Here is an 18,594-nt window from a genome sequence, read left to right as displayed (position 1 = left end):
TTTGTCATTGAAATGACAAATGTCAATGGAATTTATTGAATTTACATATTTCCAAGGAAATATATTTATATATTTATAGACCCAATGCATGAGTGTATATCATTACCATGATTGGTTATGCACGAGTCATGATATATGAGCGAATAGAACAAATCATGGGCATACACCTCTTTGGGTGTTACTCATCAACATAGCTCCTTCCTTTAGGTCAACGGTACCAGAACATTTCCTACAGTACCAGAGTGCCGTTGTACAAAACAACCTTAGCACGACCTGTCGTAAGTCTATGTAAGGATATGGTAGTTACGATCACCTTAGCGCTAAGATCGCTTTGTACAACGGCACCCAGGACAACAAGATGGATAGATTACTAAAATTAATGTACTTATGTTGTTCTAGGGTGCATTTTTTCACACTGGATGCCAGGTCAGAATACTCAAAATTGTCTGAAAGCCCTAATCCGACATTTGGGATTGGTCACCTTCACACGTCTTTCTGTCGTAGGTGGCGATCTTGTAGCCTTTTCGGCAGCTACAGTAGTAGCCTCCCTCGGACAAGTTGGTGCAGTTGTGTTCGCAGCCGCCGTTGGTAGTTGAGCAGTCCCTGACACCGACGTCCTTGTCTGCATAACACGCATATCAATATAAACCGTATATCACCTATATACCCTTTGTTATATTAAAGAATGCAGTACACGTGTCTACTGATCAAATAAGTAAAATTAATTCTAATGTTCAACACGAACGGTGCACTTACGACATCCCTCTTCATCTGAGACGTCTCCACAGTCGTCCACATTGTCACAGACCTTATCAGCATCCAGGCATTTCGAATTGCGGCACTTGAACTGATTTGATGCACAGATGGTTGTCTTTACAGTACCTATGAGCAAAGGAGTGATCTATTCAGAGGGGGGTGAGAGAATGGTGCTAAGATTGAAAGAACGTAGGCTAATTACTGAGCATAGACCTGGGGTACGGCGAGGTGTTGCAATGCAAGATACACGAGAAGTCCGGGTTAGAATAGGTCTTCAGCAACCCATGTTTGCCGTAAAAGGCGACTATGCTTGTCTTAAGAGGCGACTAACGGGATCGGGTGGTCAGGCTCGCTCACTTGGCTGATGCCTGTCATCGTATCCCAATTGCGTGGATCAATGCTCATGATATCAAGCCCTGGACTGTCTTGTCCAGACTGGATTATTTACAGACCGACGTCATATAGCTGGAATATTGCTGAGTGCGGTGTTAAACAAAAAAACAAATAAAACGGCAATACAAGAAAGATTAAAAACACCATAGTCCAGAATTGGGCCATGATGACCCTCTTAATGATATTTCTTATGATCAAATACTTACACAGGTTTGACCTTTCGTCTGACTGGTCCCCGCAGTTGTTTACGCCATCGCACAGCCGCCATCGTGGAATACACTTGAAATTGTCGCATCGGAACTTGTCTTCAGAACACTCCATGTTTTTACAGACTTCCGCCACCTCGTCGCTGTTGTCACCGCAGTCGTCGTCTCCGTCACACTGCCAGCTTGTAGGAACGCATATCTGAAACATCACATATAATGACACACTGCATGGATGCGTCACATAGCAAATAATTCACATTGTTAATGTGTGCGTCATTCAGCAAACAGTTGACACACTGCATGTATGTGTGCATCACACAGAAAATAATTGATATACTGAATGTGTGCGTCACACAGAAAATAATTGATATACTGAATGTGTGCATCACACAGAAAATAATTGATATACTGAATATGTGCCTCACACAGAAAATAATTGACACACTGTATGTGTGCCTCACACAGAAAATAATTGACACACTGTATGTGTGCCTCACACAGCAAATAGTTGACACACTGCATGTGTGCGTCACACAGAAAATAATTGATATACTTAATGTGTGCCTCACACAGAAAATAATTGACATGCCGAATGTTTGCGTCACACAACAAATAGTTGACACACTGCATGTGTGCGTCACACAACAAATAATTGACACACTGTATGTGTGCGTCACACAGAAAATAATTGACATGCCGAATGTGTGCGTCACACAGCAAATAGCTGACACACTGCATGTGTGCGTCACATAGAAAATAATTGACATGCCGAATGTGTGCGTCACACAGAAAATAGTTGACACACTGTATGTGTGCGTCACACAGAAAATAATTGACATGCCGAATGTGTGCCTCACACAGCAAATAGTTGACACACTGTATGTGTGCGTCACACAGAAAAGAATTGACATGCCGAATGTGTGCCTCACACAGCAAATAGTTGACACACTGTATGTGTGCGTCACACAGAAAATAATTGACATGCCGAATGTGTGCGTCACACAGCAAATAGCTGACACACTGTATGTGTGCGTCACACAGAAAATAATTGACATGCCGAATGTGTGCGTCACACAGCAAATAGCTGACACACTGCATGTGTGCGTCACATAGAAAATAATTGACATGCCGAATGTGTGCGTCACACAGCAAATAGCTGACACACTGCATGTGTGCGTCACATAGAAAATAATTGACATGCTGAATGTGTGCCTCACACAGCAAATAGTTGACACACTGCATGTGTGCGTCACACAACAAATAATTGACACACTACATGTGTGCTTCACACAGCAAATAGCTGACATCCTGTATGTATGCGTCACACAACAAATAATTGACATACATCATTTCAACTACATCCAGCAAATAGCTATGAAAAAGCAAAGAAATCATGTAGTGAGGATAACTAAACCCAACTAGACTGGCACTACGACATTAGTACTACTATTTGATAGAAGTGTCATTTACATATTTTAGTGATTCCTTTTGTTATATTACAAAACAATATTAAAGTATTTAAGAACTGTAGACATCAAAAATGCAACACAAGCATCCTATTTTCAGCCAATCAGGAAACAGTAGTTCCTAAGTGGGTGTCGTGTACCCTTTTTTATTGCTTGGTAAGCCAATCAATCGTCACGAAATCGCTTGCAATTTATTTTATGAATTGTGAGACCATTTGCGAGACCAGTAACACTGACATTACCCTAAGGGTATGACAATGCCGAGGCTACTTACATGGTTGCTACACTGGAACTTGTTGTCGGGGCAGAAGCGGCCACTGGGGAATCTGGCGGTGCAGTTGAATTCGTCCGAGGTGTCCTTGCAGTCCCGGCGTCCGTCACACACCGTCTCCAGGCTCGTGCAGTACCCATCTGAGCAAGTGAACTTGTTGTCCGCGCACACGTGGGTGTCTACGGGAGAGGTAATACATGGTAACAATATACACTCATACATGGGTAATACTATATAAATATACATATCTCATTGGAAATATAGAAATTCAATAAATTTAATTAATATTTGTGATTTCATTAAGAAGAATATTTTTTGGGAAACACAAGTTTAACGTACAAGAACATGAAATGGGTTTTAACGTTGTCATCAGGTCATTGCACTTATAAAGCGACATGTGTGTTTGCATGTCTGCGTTCGTGCGTGCGTGCTTGTGTGTGGACTGCTTGTACTAGTCCGTATTAACGCTGCTTTTATTGTGCAAGCTTACTTATATACCATACCGCAGTTTAACATGGATGCATCTCTCGGACATAGTATACTTACTCAGAACCGACCAGGCAAGGTAACAACAAGTACCATATTTTAATATGGTCGGGGATCGAACCACCAACCCCCTCCGGAAGTCGTTCTATCCACTAGACCACGAGTGTCACCAATATATTATCATACATCATACATCATACCGTTTTTTTGGCTTATCAATGTCTATCCACAAGAATTGAAATTGAAAAGTGCAGCTTCAAACTTACCTGTGCATATTTTAGGGTCCTCGTCTGATCCGTCCCCGCAGTCGTTGTCATGGTCACACTTCCACTGTCCCTGCACGCACTTCTGGTTGTCACAGCGGAACTCGGACTCGGAGCACTTCCTGTATTTGCTCTCTAGTGATAGAAATAGAATATCCCTTGATGTGGTATGGCTCTCATTTGTCAATAATATCCTGTCTATATTGTTCACAATTTTGACGTGTTCCATATGTTCCCGGCCATTTCAAAATTTGATGCATCAGTGACAAAAAGATTTCCGATACAATTCCTTATTTTGACTCGGACCATGTGTTTCCGTGTTTGTTCAAGTGAACAATTGACTTGCCTTTGCATGTGTTTGTGACAGGTGCCACAGGTGGAGCAGGATACGCTCCCCTGGCGAACACCTGATATCATCACTATTTGATAGTGATTCATAATTACATGGTCATGATATAGTCGGAATCGTGAATCGAAAAAGCTTTTGGCAGAGGTTTGTTTATGAATATAGAAAGGTTTTTGTTTAATATTTTTGGTTTTATTTAATTATTCAATAAAGGTAGCAGTCGGGGCCATCATGGCAGTGGTCCCCGATCTGTGAGATGGGCTAAATATGGGTTGATATGTATAGCAACCAGACCACCAGACTTTGGAATAATTTGCCAACCCATTTACCATGTTGAAATTGTGCAGATACTATGTTGATGTCGGTTACAAATTTGATTTGCGTGAGTTATGATTGAGACATAGTTGTTAAAAGTGAATTTTATATGAAACAAAAGTCCGGAACACCGCATTTCTAATATCACAGTTGTATCTATTATTTCTACAACTCAAAAGAAATTAAGACCACCAAATCTTTTATATTACTACTGTTAATCTGTAACGGAATTAATGACCACCCGATTCTTTCATATTACTAAAGTTAATCTGACATTGCATGAAAGAATCGGGTGGAACTTAACATCTTTTTAGAACAATAAAATGAAACATTACTCCAATGGGAACGGTTCCGTCTGAACTAAAACGGTTTAATTGTTTGACATGTGTTATATACGAAATCATCCTCTTTTTGATCACTTACGGCAGTTTTCTCTGCCTTCATCCGAGTTATCACCACAGTCGTTGTCAAAGTCGCACAGCCAACGCTTGGGTATGCAACGTTTGTTTTTACACTGGTAGTCGCCAGTTGGATGGCACACGGGACAGTTCTCCTCAAGCTCGTCGGAGTTGTCACGGCAGTCGTCGTCGCCGTCGCAACGGGCAATGTTGGGCACACAGCGATAGTTGGTCTTACACCGCCACCATCCGATGGGACACGCACGACTCTCTGCCAGGGGAGACAACAACATGAATAAAAAATTAGAATGACATTCAGTGTGTGAGCAGTTATTTAAGAGTTAGTGAGGTAAATGTGGGCAGGTGTGAGTGAGTTGGGTTTAACACCGCTATGCATAGTAATCCAGTTATATCACGCCGTGTCAACTTACTGAAAGCCGGAAGCATAGCAGTCCCCAGACGTTTACCACGCTGGTGAAACCCACGAGCACGGGTACGGTGCTGACAAACCAAAGATCAAAGTGCAGATATTGGTTTGTTTGTATGTTGTTTAACGCCACACTAAACAATACTCAAGCTATATGACGGCGGTCTGTAAATAATACTGGGCCAGACAATCCAGTGATTGACATCATGAGCATTGATCTACGCAATTGGGATACGATGACATGCATCAACCAAGTCAGCGAGCCTGACTACTAGTCTTCGACAAGCACAGTCGTCTTTTACGGAAAGCATGGGTTGCTGAAGACCTATTCTTCCCCGGATCTTCACGGGTAAAAGAGGGAGGAATCGAACAGACAAGTTGAAAGTAGCACAACTTAGGGACACGAGTGATATGAGTTGCGGCGCCTAAAATCACTGAACAGTCAAACAGCAAGTTGTGAATTCTGGATACAGCTCATGTGGACTGCATCGTTGTAAGTAGCAAAGCTGGCGCTGGGTTTGTCCACATTGTGAAAAGAGAGATCAGGCAACGCTAGCACTTACCACAAAGGAATTCCTTCTTTTCGTCCGAATTGTCGCCACAGTCGTCGTCGTAGTCGCACTGCCAGGAAGACGGAATGCATCGTCCGTTCTCACACTGGAATTGGTTCGTCCCACATGTATGATTTCCTGGACATAATGATGGTAATATTACTTATCAACTTAGAGTGACTGAGTTTGGTTTAACGCCGCTTTTAACATTATTCCAGTTATATCACGGCGTTTCAGCTAAACGTGGGAGGAAAGCCCGAAGTGATGCAGGTCTCAGACGTTTAACACTTCGGTGAAACCCCCGAGCACGGGTATGGTTCTGACAAACCTAGAAACATAATCAGGGAGAACCGGGATTCGAACCCACAATCATAGGTTTCAGGGGTGCCCAAAGGACGCAACTCTGCACAGCGAATTGCGGTGCCTCAGACAACTGAGCCATGTGTGCCCCCCGGTCATGTAATGAGAGACCAAAGAATCTCATAATACTTTCTCTCACATGTCTATCCACCAGTAACCTGCAACATCGCCATTTCTCTTACCAAAAGTATAGTATAGGTTTTTGGCGTGTCCAAAGGACGCAACTCTGCACAGCGAATCGCGGCGCCTTAGACGACTGGGCCACCCGTGCCCACTATCAACTTCGAAATACAATACATGTATAACCTATGATCACATAATAGGAAGGTTTCTCAGCAGGATAAAGCCAACTGATAAAAACGGTCGCCACGGCTCGCTAAATACAATGCTTATTCCTAATACAGGACATTTACCATAATGTTTTTTCATGAAAATATACATAAAACACAGGTCACAAAGACAATATCTTTTTTCAAGATCAAATCTTTTAAAAAAAGAATCAATTTCGGTTGACATTGCGTTTCAAAACGAATATTTGAGGAAAAGAATATATGGATGTCAACTTCTTTATTATGAGGAACACGACGTTTCGGAGTATTGTGTTCCTCATAATAAAGAAGTTGACATTCATATATCCTCTTCCTTATGTGAATCACTAAATGCCTTTCAAAGACCCGAATATTTGAAGTACTAGCAGACCAATACCGGCTTGTGCTTCTGATTCACTGGTTGAACAATGTACAGGTAGGCAAAGGAAATCGAATTGAATCAAAATCAGTCTGACCAGGAAATGTAGTAGTAAAGAGAAAGAATTACTTATGAAAGGCATATGTGGATTACATATGAAAGGAGAATTTTAGATTTCTTAAATTGTGGATTGTGGCCTATCCCCCAAACGTATTAGCTCTACGTGTAATCTAGGTGATATATTTTTGGGATTTAGTTTGAGTCTGCTCAAGAGGATTGTATACATTACATATGTAAGACGAATTGTGGATGGCATGTGAGGTAGATTGTGGATGACATATGCGATGTGGATTGTGGATTACATACACATGTATGTTGTGGATTGTTGATTATTTGTGGAAAGAGAAAGGAGACCTGCTCGTGCAAAATCACTAATGACTTACCACAGGAAGTTTCGTCAGAGCCGTCGCCGCAGTCGTCGTCTCCATCGCAGCCCCAGCGTCGCGGAATGCATTTGTTGTTGCCGCACTTCAATTGCCATGTTTCACAAAGTCGGCTGTTGCAGCTGTCTTCGTCAGAGCCATCGCCGCAGTCGTCGTGGAGGTCACACACTCTGAAGGAGTAGGTGCAGTTGAGGTTCCGGCACTGGAACTGACCAACTGGACAGTGGCTAACCGCTAAAACAGGAAACGGGTACAGGCAAAGGTAAGTCAGTCAGTCAGTGAGTACGCAATCTTATTAAAATCAGATCTAAGTTCTGGCTGCCTTTGTTTAGCGATAGCGAAAACTAAGATCTGATTTTAATGAAATATTACAGCAATATCAAGGCGGGGGACACCGGGGGCTTCTTAAATTGTATCCTTGTAGGGAATTGAACAGAGGCCTTCGGCTTGACGAGCTAAAGGGTTCACAACTATAGTACCCCACGCCCAGAAAGGTAAGTATTTAGGTAAGCTGCTATTATTAAATGAGAACAAGGCTTTACACTACAACGGGATGCTAGTGCTATGATTTATGTTAGGGCAGCCTTGAAAAAGTCATGTTCTTTTGAAAAGATCCAAGGAGCCAGGGTCTTTTTAAACGTATGGTAACGTTACCATTAAAAAAGAAACTATGCAAGGGCCCATTGTCAGTCCTAGTAGATTTGGGACAAGTCGTTCAGATAGACCCCGTCTCCATTTTAAAACGTATGGTGCTCGTCAATCTACAATTTTATTTTTCCACAGGGACACTGCTTACACATAGCAGTATTAACAACGCCAAACTTACACATTAGAAATGGGCAACACGCTGTGCAACAGGAGCGTTTGTGCAAAACAGATTAATAGTACACTGGACATGATACAATTTGCAATATTCCAGCAGGGGTCACTTAGATGGTCTTCATACAATGTAACCAGGTGGGAAATCGAACTCGAGCTTTCCGTGTGATGAGCGTACACTTTAACCACTGGACTTAATGGTTGTGACGTGTTCCTGTTGCTACTTACGGCAGTCCTCTGGTTCGTCCGCGCCATCCTTACAGTCCTCCTCGCCGTCACACTTCCACAGCAGAGGCACACAGCGGTCGTCGGTGGCCCCGCACCGGAACTGGGTGTTGCTGCAGTTGGCCTGGCACGTCTTGCCGTCCTGGGACATCAGGAAGTCGTCTGGGCATGAGCAGGTGTATTCACTTCCGCCGGGAGCTATCAGACACAGATGAGAACATCCGCCGTTGTCTGTTCCACAGGGGTTGGGAGCTGCAACCACATTGCTATGTTATGTCAAGCCTTCAAAGATGAGGGTTCACACACGAAAGGTATGGGTTTCTGAATGTCAGCTTCCTATTCTTTATTCAAAAGAGTTTTGAAAACCTTATATCGTATGTCTTACCGTTTCATACAGATTGCTATAACTGTCCCCAGAATAGATCACTGAGCATGTCAGTCTGAAACTGTGCTTAAATGTATGCAATTGTTCTGTATTTCTTATCTCTTAAAACGTATCTTCGGTCAGAAATACGTGTGAATTTTCACTTCCATACTACAATCGGTTGTCTACTAGCTCTGTTTTTTAAAGGTTATCGACACAGCGGGCATATGACATTGTTTTTTCAATGTTGAAATTTTGGTAGATCTGAGGTTGCAACGTCAGTGGCCTTTCAATATTTGAAAATATGATGAAAGAGGACATTGTTTTCAACATTGATTCAACATTGGCCTATCGATATTGAGAATATGTTTAATTTGTTTGCTTGTTTAACACCGCACTCAGCAATATTACAGCTATATGACGGCGGTCTGTAAATAATCGAGTCTGGACAAGACAATCCAGTGACTGACATCATGAACATCGATCCACTCAATGACATGCATCAACCAAGTCAGCGAGCCTGACCACCCGATCCCATTAGTTGCCTCTTACGACAAACATATTCGCCTTTTACGGCAAGCATGGGTTGCTGAAGACCTATTCTACCCCGTATCTTCAAGGGTAGAGAATATGTTTAAAGCTGACATTACATATATGTAAAATGTTTTTCTTAAAGAATTGATTGTAACGAAACTGCCGTGACATCTTGCATTGAACTTGAACATTCCCGGCGTGTATTTGGGCTTGGTGATAAATGTCGGTAATATAATATATAATTATAGTCTTTAATTTCGGTTAATACGCCATTATGGTTGAAAGTGCAGAACACTTAGTTTAACATTTCAAATCAATTAAAATGTCAGTTAATAATAATATTTTAAAAGTCAAGTAAAGTCTGAACAAGTCTAATTGGATTTACGGATAAAACACTGACTGATTAGGCATTTAGCAGGACTGTGGTTCAGGGTTCCAACCAAGCTTGTTGCCTAATATTTTGCAGCTTTATTGTGAAAGCCACATTCGGCATCTGATCACATGTTGACAGCAGGGCAGAATGCCTCCATGTTTGGACCAGCGCTCGCGATTTACTTCTGATGGCAGAACACAGAGGTGAGTTGTATTCTTTACATTAATAATGGTTCTATGTAAAACATAACAAGTCTGATTGAAGTAATTGTTAAGTTAGACAATTTGGATATGTGTTTACTTAGCAAAGATTTTGTTTTTTTATCTGTAGTTTTCTGAACCTCATCATCGGTTACCGTTAAGTAGTATTCAACAATACAACGTTTATATTCTAAGAACGCTGCAACGCCACAACTCCGTGTTTTGTACAACTACATGTTTTGTGCAAACGAATAATGGAAATATACTTTGATTGGTGAGAGAGTATCAGTAAATTCAGTATAGTGTGATTCTTTCCGCAACAATGGTTATGTTTATGTGTTAATAAGACTTTTTCTTTCTCTCCTCAGGGAGAACGTCACAGAACCTCGGACAGTTAGCACAAGCACTGCAGGCAGAGTGGGTGAACATTCCCCTGGCCACAATTCGGGATCTGAATGCTTCCATGGGACGACGATGTCAGTCAGTTTTGGACTCTAATGCTGTTCATACAAGATATTGAGAGCAGATGAACTTCTCCTTTTAATTCTGCTGTGTGCATGCATGTGTGTATGTATGTGTGCATGTATGTGTGCCATACTGAACCTGGGCCAATGACAATTGGGGTATCTGACAGACCAATAGTCACACAGGACTCTCCTAAAATGCAGCATTTCACCCTAGTTAAACCATGTTTGGAAGGTGTCCCCAAAGTGGAGAAATTGGCATGCCCCCGACACGAGATGAACCGGGACCTCAGTCAGCGACCTCTAGTATCTCAAACGATGCAATTCAGGCTAGGAGTAGAGTTTGGAAGTCCATTTGAACCATGTCAACCAATACCCTACCACAATTCATCATTCATAGCTGATGTTGATTTCAAATCAAACCAAGAATCACCTTCATTTCAACGTGGAAGCAAAACATTGTTTCAACATTGATATCTGATGTTGATTCAATGTCGACGTTTCAACATCATCACAACTTTCAAATCCAACAGTAATCATTCTTATTTCTTACAGCATTGTTGCAACATTGATTCAACATTGTCGTGCCCGCTTGGGCGGTAGCATGCTGTTCGGGTTTACTCCGATCTACATGTATTAGTTTTCTGCATGAGCGAGGTGACCATACGAACTTTTTTTTCTGCCCGAGTGGATGACAAAGTACATGTGTTACATGAACCTTGGCAGTGTTCCACAAATAGATCCTAACTCCCATACTTTAACATAGGCCTTCGACAGCCGTTGCGCTATCATCGGTTCTATGTATCTGTCTTGGTTCTGGCTGTGCAAGGCGGTCGGGTAGCCTTGTGGTTAAAGCGTTCGCTCCTCACGCCGAAGACCCGGGTTCGATTCCCGACATGGGTACAATGTGTGAAGCCCATTTCTGGTGTCCCCCGCCGTGATATTGCTGGAATATTGCTAAAAGCGGCGTAAAACCATACTCACTCACTCACTCTGGCTGTGCATAAGGTACATCGTATATGAACTAGGTGTCTGCCTAGGCGCTTTATGGTGTGTCTGTCTTTCGGATTATGGAGTAGATAGTATAATTTTATATAACTATCAGGTTTCTTCCCGAAAGTGTGGTTTATATGAAGCTGGTTTCTGCCTGAAAGGGTGTTTTATATGTAGTTTGTTTCTTCCCGGATGGGTGTCAGAGTGGATAGTGGACATGTATCAATTTCTGCCTGAGCTGATGGTTTATATGAAGCTGGGTTCTTATCTAACGGATGTTTTATAGTTAGTTGGTTTCTGCCCGAACGGGCGTTAGAGTGAATAGTGGATATGTACCAGGTTTCTGCCTGAGCGGATGGTATATATGGATGTCCATAGGTCGGTGTGTGATATTCCGCAGCACCGTGTGGTTGGCGCCGGTCAACTTGTTGGCATACTCGATGGTGAGATGATTCCAGTCCGTCCAGTACATGGTCTCCTCGAAGATGGTCATGGCGAATGGGTGGGGCACCCCTTCTATTACCGTTTGTCGGTTCGTGCCGTCAAGGTTGATGGATCTGTCAATAGACGTTAGTAATTTTGTAAAACCGTATGAAGCAAAGCATACATTCTCATTAAATGGCCCATCTTTTGAAACCTAGTTATCCCAATCGCATGTCCCGCCTTACAAGGATACGAGAAACAGCCACACAAAGGTAGAGCCAACAATCCCATTACTTCCAGGGCCCACTTGCACAAAGCGATCTTAGCGTTAAGATGATCGTAACTCCCATACTTTAACATAGGCTTACAATAGTCTTAGCGCTAAGATCGCTTTGTACAAGTGGGCCCTGGTCTCGGAATATATTAAAGGCTCTATAAACTGCTGGGCAAAAGAAAGTATACACATGCTATGACCAAACAATGACACCGTATTAAAACTTTACTAGGCTGAAAACAGTCACCAAAACACTGCAACCTCAAGGTAAAAAAATATAATTACCTGTATGAAATACATCACCATTGAATAACCATTTCTTGATTGCTTCATTTTAACCACCATCAAACACGAGTGTCTACTTCTCCTTTGCCCTGCAGTTTCTAAAGACGTGTTATTGGGAGACCAAGACCAGAAATGGACTCACGTACAGTGTCCAGATAATCCTTACTATCAATCTCGAAAGATAAACATATACTGTCTAAAATGAAGTCTTTGAAAGGCATTAAAGAAGTGATACATATAAGGAATATAATTTATGGATGTCAACTTCTTTATGAGAAACACAACGTTTCGGAGTATATATCTACTCCTTCATCATAATAAGTTGACATTCATAAATGGTTTTCCTTGACTAAAATGGTTAGTGTGACAGATGGTGCGATATACAGTAAACTACGTTTATTACGAACACGCTTATAACGCACTGAGGGATATGACGAACTTGGTTTTTTTGTCCCGGCCACTGCTGTATATATGTTATACATGCTTATAACGAACTAAAATGAGTGGTCCCTTGAGTTATAACCGTAATTTACTGTATGTATTATCAAGTAATGTTCAACATAATTTTAGGGAAGCACACACGACCCCCCTGAGATGCCATAGTGGACGATACTCACTCTATGATATCTAAATGGGCGTCAGCCCACCAGAGTCTGTTCATGTCGTAGTCGATGGCAAGGGCGTTAGGCCAGCCCATCTTCTCCGTAATATAGCTGAGGGAGAGGTTCTGGCCATCCAAACCCATACGACCTATATACGGCTTTGCTCCCCAGTCGGTCCAGTACATGTATCTGAAAGTATCAAGACCAATAATATTACATTGCGGTAATACAAGGTGGTGTTCGTGAGTACATTCGCCTCCCAAACGAACCAGTTCCATTCCTCTCATTGATATATTTCATGTTGTATCCCTCACTTTTCATGTGGATGAAAATATAGATTGGTGTACGGGTACGTAGCACAAGGATTAGACATACATAACGACCAGGAGATTATCAATCTAAGCTGCAACTATGATCAACAGATTATATTATTTTGATTAGTATATCAAAGTTTAATGCCAAATGTTAAAGAATTGGGGTCAGAGTCAGAAATAAAATCATGTGCGCAAGTACATAACCTCAGGAACCCGTAAAAAAGTTAATGTTCCGTCACATTGCAGAATTTCTGCCATACCCTGTGGCTGTCACTGTAGGTTGCGTACACAAGCTGAACACCATTGCTCACTATTTAAATCATCAAGATACGGTGGTGACTATCAGGAACATTTTGATATTGCAATATCCGATGGTTGAACATAATTGTGATACTATCTGAATAGTTATACCACTATTACATTCTGAACAACTATCCCTTCAAACAATGCAGACTTCCAAGATTATACATTCTGGTTAAAAACGAATGTTTAAGTATTTGACAAGAGGTTGTGATTCTTTTAGCTGAAATTTCTAATGAATATGGAAAGTTTTTTTGCTTTCATTGTTTCACGACTATCGAAACTACTGACAGAATCAATATCAAATATAACATTTTTTAATATTTTATATGAAATATAATTATTTCAACTTGTCATCAATGTTTTGCCATTGGCCCATCGACTGGAAGCGATAGATCTATTGATACAGCCATAAATATAACATATATATATACCCTATCATGAATGAAATAAGTGTTATTTATTGTGTTTATCCGGGACTACCAGGGGTAGAGTGGGCACCATGCAACAGGTGTCCGTCGTATCATGCTTAACTCCTGACAAACGGGTTCCACAGTGAGCGCCCTAGAACGTTCGATGCTTTACATACCCGCCAAACGGATCCACAATCAGGGCTCTTGGACGTTCCAAGCCTCTCTTCAGAAGACTGCGGCGGTTTGTGCCGTTCAGTTCTGACACGAAGATCTCTATGTTCTTGCCGTCCAGCCAGTAAAGTTTCCTGAGAATCAATAATTCCAAGATGAATTTGTTATCCTTTGTAAACACAAAGGTACCTTTGCAATGGTATAACTAACAAAGAGCTATCGATTACTGTAAGTCGAACTGTTGCGGAAGCGAGTCCTTATTTAAGGTAAGATATTAGAGAAACATTACGTGATGTAAAATTGTAACCTATAATTAATTAGTAACTCTACTGAAATATCACCCTATAATAGGGTCACGGGTGGCTCAATCGTCTATACCGCAGCTTAGCAAAATCGCATCTCTTGGGCACGCCATGATCGTGGGTTCGAATCCCGGTTTGCCCCGATTATGTTTCTAGGTTTGACAGCACCAAGTATCACGTTGATCTTTCCTGGCACATAAGCTGACACGCTGTGATATAACTGGAATACTGTTAAAAGCGGAGTTAAACCTATCTCGCTCATCCTATAGTTCCAATATGGAATGGATACCTTCCGATCCAGTCAATCGCTATGCCCTCCGCACTGGGAACATTATGCCTCAATACTGTGTCAGTGCCTGTGCCGTTCAGGTACATGCGGTAGATTCTGTGTGCCTTAACATCGGAGAAGTAGAGACGGTCATCGCTGTAGTCGAAGTCAAGAGCAACTATGTTCTGGTAGCCTTGTGTGACCCGTCGGTAGTTGTCTCCCTCTATTGACAGTTCCCGGATGTAGTAACGGTTGGCAAATATCAGCCAGGGTGTTATATCTGGAAATGGGTGAATAAGAGTATTAATGATGTACATGTACATATTAAAATAACAATCGCGAACTGTAAAACAAAATGAACCGTTACTCTCGTGCCAATCATTCTTGTTAAATTTTCTATCATTATTAATCTCTTGATTCATTTATTCGCTGCCGGCTCTGCATCTGTAATAGGGGCGGTGGGGTAGCCTCGTGGTTAAAGCGTTCGCTGGTCACCCGGGTTCGATTCCTCACACGGATACAATGTGTGTCCCCCGCCGTGATATTCCTGGAATATTGCTAAAACACTGATTCACTGAATCTACATTCTATAAACAAATTGTAAACTACCGTGTCACATTTCAGAAGTGTCCCTCGCAACTCCCATCTTTAACACTGATAACGATATTCGTACGTGGATGATCTCTGTGGAGAACGAGGCCACAATAACAACGATTGCTGTGAGGGTCACATAAAGAGTCACATGACAAGGCTCTGGTCACATGACAAGAAACTCACTGTCGGTCTTCTTGCAGGTCCTGCCGTCGGCCAGTTTCTGGTAGCCTTCAGCGCACTTGCAGATGTAGCTGCCCTGTGTGTTCTCGCACAGCTGACTGCAGGCGCCTTGCTTCTCCACACACTCGTCGATATCTGCACACGTAACATCGGGGTTTGCATACGGTATCTCAGGTTCCTCCACATTCGTCTATTTGATATATCCCTACACATTTTATGTACAGAGGTGGTTTCAGAAAGGAATTACTATATTTGATTTTTTAAATTGGATATTGAATACTAAAGATATAGCGGCCATGAAACATCCGGGCAAGGACCGAATCTCAGACTCAATGATCGGTTGACTGAAGACTTGTTCACACTGTAAAGTCAGGATTTTATCACCAATAATTGAATTAAGAATATGAACATTTAGTAATAATACTATTTGCCACGAATGTCACATTTCACTTGGATGTCCTTACTTTAACAATCTCCGAGAAATCACTCCTTCCTGTATACTACAGAAAATATCCCACTGTTGTCGCTCACATGTCATTTAGCAATAAACCTCTTCTGATAAAATATATTAAATTCTGTATAAAGAGGGTTAGTCTAAACTTCACGATTTATGCATATCATTTCTGTCACTGACGGGGTTCATCTTCGTCTCCTATGTCATCCAACCGTTCTACATTTCTGTCCTGATAAGAGTTGGTCATCATCTATTTCACTCTCATCATCACCGTTTATGCTGCTAGGGGAAATTTTGCCACTGTTGCAAAAGCGTTTATTGAATCATGACATTATCCTCGACAGAATTACCTCTGCAGCCCTTCCGGTCGGACATGAGCCTGTAGCCGGCGTTACACTCGCAGGTGAAGCTGGTCAGCGTGTCCACACACGTGTGGTCACATCGTGGGACATTATCATTCCTGTCACACTCATTCACATCTGGAAACAACGAACACATGGTAAATCAGGGGTCAAATTATAGTGAGTGAGTGAGCTGGGTTTAACGCCGCTTTTAACAGTATTCCAGTTATATCACGGCGTGTCAGCTTAATGTGGGAGGAAAGCCCGATGTGATGCAGGTCTCTGACGTTTACCACTTAGGTGAAACCCACGAGCACGGGTATGGTGCTGACAAATCTAGAAACATAATCGGGGTCAAATTATAATAAAGGTTTGTCATATCATGGACATTGTTATCGATTTGATTAACCAATGCCATTAACTTGGTATCATGAAACGACATAAATGCAAATGAGGCCACCTGGCAGAAACTACTTTTAAAAAGCTAGATAAATCGATGTGATGCCTTATCACTTTAAAACCTATTGTATAAATTTCACGAAATGATTAGGTAGAGGTCTCTCATGGCTGCAAATACTTTGGGACTACATATCTGTAAAAGAATCGGTACACACGGGAATTGTATCCCTACGCGGTTTCTAAAATAACTTTAGGAAATAAAAATGTCTTTTATTATTATGTCGATTATTTAAAAATAAACATCACATTATCTCTCTCGTCTGTTTTCGTATCGTAAATGTCAAATATTAGAGATAGAAAATATCTCGCCAAATGCTAGCATAAAACAGCCTTTATATCTAACATGATAATTACGTTACTGAAAACACACTCAGCTAATATTCTTTATGTGTTCCCTTGTTTTTAATCTAATATAGATACACAATACGTGGGTTTAAATCTCAGAATCGACAAAAGTGTGATTCCAGTGCTCTGGGTTTTACCAAAAATAGCTACCTCCCTTTGGGATCTACTCCTTCAATAAACAGACGCAATAAGTTACAGACACATACTATTTGACCAAACTCAGGCTAAATACCTGTGAAGTTTTATGTTTATTGCAATACCCCACAATCCTCTGCAACAGATGTCTTCATTATCAGACTTACTACAGTGTGATTCATCCGAGTTGTCGCCGCAGTCGGGGTTCTTGTTACACACGTGTTGATAGTTGATACAGTTGCCGTTCTCACACCGGAACTGATTGCCTGGGCACGTTGGCTCTGGTGTCACTGTGAGAAGGATGAAGGTCAATGAAACGTAGGAGCAAGGCAAGTCAAAGATGGTGTAAATATTGAGTGCCATGTTCCATAATGTCATTTGCTGATTTATCCTACTCACAGCATAGGTCCTCCTTCTCGTCGGAGTTGTCTCTGCAGTCGTCGTCGCCGTCGCAGACCCATCTGTGCGGCACACACCGCTGGTTGGAGCACGTGAACTGGTTACCATTGCATGTCGAGTAGTCTGAAATATAAGGTCATCTGACATCACTGTCTGTGTACATGCATTGACATGGGTTCCTTCGGGTTTTCCTCCCACATTAAACTGACATGCTATGATATAACTGGAATGTTGTTCACAGAACCGTTAAATCCAACTCTCTCCCTCACTAATTTTTAAAATTCAATTTATGTTAGCTGAGTACATGGGTAAACCCCTTGAGTAGGGGTATGGTGCTGACAGAACACTCCGGGCGAATCATTGATTCGAGCCCACAATGTGGCACCCTTTAGACGATTGGGCAACCCGTGCCTCCTCCCGTTCAAACAAAAGTCCCCAAGCGTAAAATTTACTTTAATATACAAAACAATCCTCACTGGGGAATTGCAGGGTCAGGAGTATCTGTATACTAGTCCAACACAAATTTAACGTTGACCTTAATAATAAAATGGGCGTTAGAAAAATGTAGAACATGTCAACGTCCTGAAATGTTTGTTTATTTTATACCGAACGTTTTCTTATGCACACCATGTCGGAACAACGGCCTCCTTACGCCTTTAAGGAGACCTGAAACGTTGCTTACCGCAGTCGTCAGGCTCGTCGGAGTTGTCCCCACAGTCGTTGTCATGGTCACACTTGAACCTCTGGGACACGCACAACCCGTTGGCGCACTGGAACTGTGTGGGTCGACATGACCGCGGCGGACACGTCTGAGCCTCATCTTCGCCGCCATGACAGTTGCGGATGCCATCACAGACGCGCCTCCGGTCAAGGCATGGGTAGGTGCCCACCTGTTTGTTAGACTCGCATGTGAACGTGTCGGGAGGGCAGGTACGCTCAGCTGTAAGTAGACGGGACATGTATGCGTGACATGTTGAAGAACAGATACATGTTGG

General features: G+C 42.0%; 1 protein-coding gene across 3 annotated transcripts in view; it reads right to left on the bottom strand.

The window, feature by feature from the left end:
- Positions 1–18,594, bottom strand: part of LOC124113848 (low-density lipoprotein receptor-related protein 2-like) — a 91,566-nt gene that overhangs the window by 7,543 nt on the left and 65,429 nt on the right. For all 3 annotated transcript variants that reach the window (XM_046474344.2, XM_046474345.2, XM_046474349.2), the window contains 18 exons: positions 18,282–18,539; positions 17,600–17,722; positions 17,368–17,490; positions 16,271–16,399; positions 15,470–15,601; positions 14,714–14,972; positions 14,128–14,256; positions 12,940–13,113; positions 11,677–11,897; positions 8,416–8,664; positions 7,369–7,602; positions 5,891–6,016; positions 4,926–5,171; positions 3,845–3,976; positions 3,096–3,271; positions 1,356–1,554; positions 757–882; positions 482–622 (listed from right to left, as the gene is read on the bottom strand). In XM_046474344.2, coding sequence (XP_046330300.2) covers positions 482–622; positions 757–882; positions 1,356–1,554; positions 3,096–3,271; positions 3,845–3,976; positions 4,926–5,171; positions 5,891–6,016; positions 7,369–7,602; positions 8,416–8,664; positions 11,677–11,897; positions 12,940–13,113; positions 14,128–14,256; positions 14,714–14,972; positions 15,470–15,601; positions 16,271–16,399; positions 17,368–17,490; positions 17,600–17,722; positions 18,282–18,539 — 3,177 coding nt within the window. The remainder of the gene's footprint in view (positions 1–481; positions 623–756; positions 883–1,355; positions 1,555–3,095; positions 3,272–3,844; positions 3,977–4,925; positions 5,172–5,890; positions 6,017–7,368; positions 7,603–8,415; positions 8,665–11,676; positions 11,898–12,939; positions 13,114–14,127; positions 14,257–14,713; positions 14,973–15,469; positions 15,602–16,270; positions 16,400–17,367; positions 17,491–17,599; positions 17,723–18,281; positions 18,540–18,594) is intronic.

Source organism: Haliotis rufescens, unplaced genomic scaffold (genome assembly GCF_023055435.1).
Source record: "Haliotis rufescens isolate VD_foot unplaced genomic scaffold, xgHalRufe1.0.p SCAF_4, whole genome shotgun sequence".
Classification (NCBI taxonomy): Eukaryota; Metazoa; Mollusca; class Gastropoda; order Lepetellida; family Haliotidae; genus Haliotis; species Haliotis rufescens.
This window is presented reverse-complemented; position numbering and strand designations above follow the sequence as displayed.